Source organism: Callorhinchus milii, unplaced genomic scaffold (assembly GCF_018977255.1).
Source record: "Callorhinchus milii isolate IMCB2004 unplaced genomic scaffold, IMCB_Cmil_1.0 Scaffold717, whole genome shotgun sequence".
Lineage (NCBI taxonomy): Eukaryota > Metazoa > Chordata > Chondrichthyes > Chimaeriformes > Callorhinchidae > Callorhinchus > Callorhinchus milii.
The window spans coordinates 29,069-31,677 of record NW_024705458.1 but is presented as its reverse complement, the minus strand read 5'-3'; the positions used below and the strand labels follow the sequence as shown (position 1 = coordinate 31,677).

General features: G+C 50.4%; 1 protein-coding gene across 1 annotated transcript; it reads right to left on the bottom strand.

Annotated features, from left to right (window-relative positions):
* Positions 1-341: 341 nt before the first annotated feature.
* Positions 342-1,832, bottom strand: LOC121852307 (lysophosphatidic acid receptor 1-A-like). Its single transcript, XM_042346405.1, is given in 3 exon segments — positions 342-661; positions 1,107-1,142; positions 1,145-1,832. Coding segments are annotated over 3 exon segments (1,044 nt in total).
* Positions 1,833-2,609: the final 777 nt, after the last annotated feature.

The following is a 2,609-nucleotide window of genomic DNA, read 5'->3' as shown; positions in this document are numbered from 1 at the left end:
ATGCACAGGCATAAGTAGTACTAATCACATACCTGCATTTCCCATATTCTCTCCCTTTGATGCTGCTAATCCTGCATAATGCACAGGCATAAGTAGTACTAATCACATTCCTGCATTTCCCATAAATATGCTAAATTCCTCTTGATATGCAAATTCCTTTGTCAAGGCACCCAGCTTATATACATGCTCCAAGCTCGTGTACTCTTTTGTTTGTATTATGACTGCAGGTATTGTGGTCTATGCAAACATGACTCCTTGTAAAAAAAAGGTGTCAGTTTTGTTGCCAGATAGAAGGGTAAAAGAACAATTATCAAAACATGCATGGTTAGCCCAATTAGATATTAGATGACAATCTGATTCATCTTCATCGCACTCGCGGTGGTCACGTGACCGATCTCCGTAACCAGGTTGGGATTCGACGTGGAAATTGATTTTTCGGAGCCGCTCGCTGCGACGCATCCCGCCTTTCGGCAGCTCAGGATGCGCTTGAAAGTGGCGATCATCTCCGTGTCCCGAAACGAGTAGATGATGGGGTTCATGGCGGAGTTGAGCTCCGCTATGAGCAAGAAGTACTTCTCGAAGGCCAGGACGTTGCAGTCCGAGCAGAAGGAATCCAGCAGCAGAATCACCAGGCCCGGCGTCCAGCACACGATAAAGGCTCCTGGGAGAGACGGCACGAGCCATTTTTGGCAGCGACGCGTGGAACAAGACCAGCCTTGATAATTGCTTTTTTTTACCCTTTTATCTGGCAACAAAACTGACACCTTTTTTACGAGGAGTCATGTTTGCATAGACCACAATACCTGCAGTCGTAATGCAAACAAAAAAACAGTTGTGCGCCTTTTGGCGTCATCTGGTCCAACACCATGTGAGACTAGGCTCTAAGGAAAGGTGTCTCAGGTGTGGACCAATCAACTTCAAGGACAGTGCGTACATTATCAGAGTTATGTTTTTTGTTTGCATTATGACTGCAGGTATTGTGGTCTATGCAAACGTGACTCCTTGTAAAAAAGGTGTCAGTTTTGTTGCCAGATAGAAGGGTAAAAAAACAATTATCGTGAATCGTGTTGTCGAATGTTCTGCCCAGACAGACCCACAACGCTTACCCAACATGATGGTGACCGTTACGAGCAAGCTCACGGGGCGTCTTGCCTCCGGGAGCACCTGGAGCTATTCTGCAGCACGGGTATCCTGTCCCTCCACACGTTCACGAAGATGTGGCCGTAGAGCCCCGCCATGATGAGGAACATGGAGAGGTTGTAGCCGGCCCAGAAGGCGACGTAGCTGGCGCTGTACAGCGGCGCCATGGTGGAGCACGTGCCGACGTCGCAGACGCAGTTCCAGCCCATGCTGGGCATGGCGCCGGCGATGATGGCCACGAGCCAGATGATCGCGACGACCGTCACGACGCGCCGCTCGCTCATCCGCTGCATCCGGAACAGCGCGACGTGGCGCTCGATGGCGATGACCAGGAGGCTGGCGACGGAGGCGGTGAGGCTCGTGTTGATCAGCCCCTGGCGCAGCATCCAGGTCTCCAGCGACAGCTTGCGAGTGTTGGGCCCCGTGTTGACAACCAGGTAGATGTACGCCACTCCGGCAAAGAAATCCGCCGCGGCCAGGTTGGCCATGAGAAAGTAGACGGGGTGGTGGAGTGTCTTGTTGATGTACACGGCGAACATGACGAGGGCGTTGGCCAGAATGATGCCGAGGCACAAGGTCAGGCCGAGCACCATGACCAGCGTGCTGGTGAAGGACCACTCGTCGTAGAGCGGCTTGTTGCTGTTGCGGTAGAAGAATGCGATCGTCTCGTTGTGGTGGCAGCTGACGTCCATCTCGTTCTCGCGTTGTGTTTCCCACGTCCAAGCACACCTGCAAAGCAAAGATTATTAAAGGAAACCAACACCAATCGAGACTAGGCTCTAAGAAAAGCTGTCTGGGGTGTGGACCAATCAACATCAAGGACAGTGCATATCATTATCATCATCAGAGTTGTTTCTTTTTGTTTGCATTTTGACTGCTTGTGTTGTGGTTATTGCAAACATGATGCCTTGTATAAAGGTGTCAGTTTTTGTACCAGTTTAAAGGGTAAAAACCTACTACTAAAGAGCTGTTGTTATACAATTACATCTCGATAGCGTTCCTCCTCTGAGCGTCATGATCATAGACAATGGCACCATCTTATTATCTGCACTGGCGTCCGTGACTGATTGCCCTATTTAATGACCCCCAGGGGAATGTGACTCAGGGTCGTGAAAAGAGGTGATGTCATCTTGTCACACTGCCGATACATGTGTACGCACACGCGTGTACATGTATAGGAACTCTCGCATCATACATGTACAGTCCGCTTGAATAATTCCACTGCTGGATGATGACCTCCGCACACGTCTTGTGGGTCGGGTCAAGAGCGATATTTGACTATACTTCACCACGCTGGTCAGTGGGGTTTGTGGTGGAGGTGGTGGTGGGGAGTGCAGTACACCAATGGGGGTTTCTGCACTGCCAACTGCTGTCTACAACGCCCACAGCACCTTTATACTGCACGTGGTGGTGGTGGTGGTCAACCCATCCAAAGCACTTCTGACACAAACCCTGCTTAGCTTACAAAA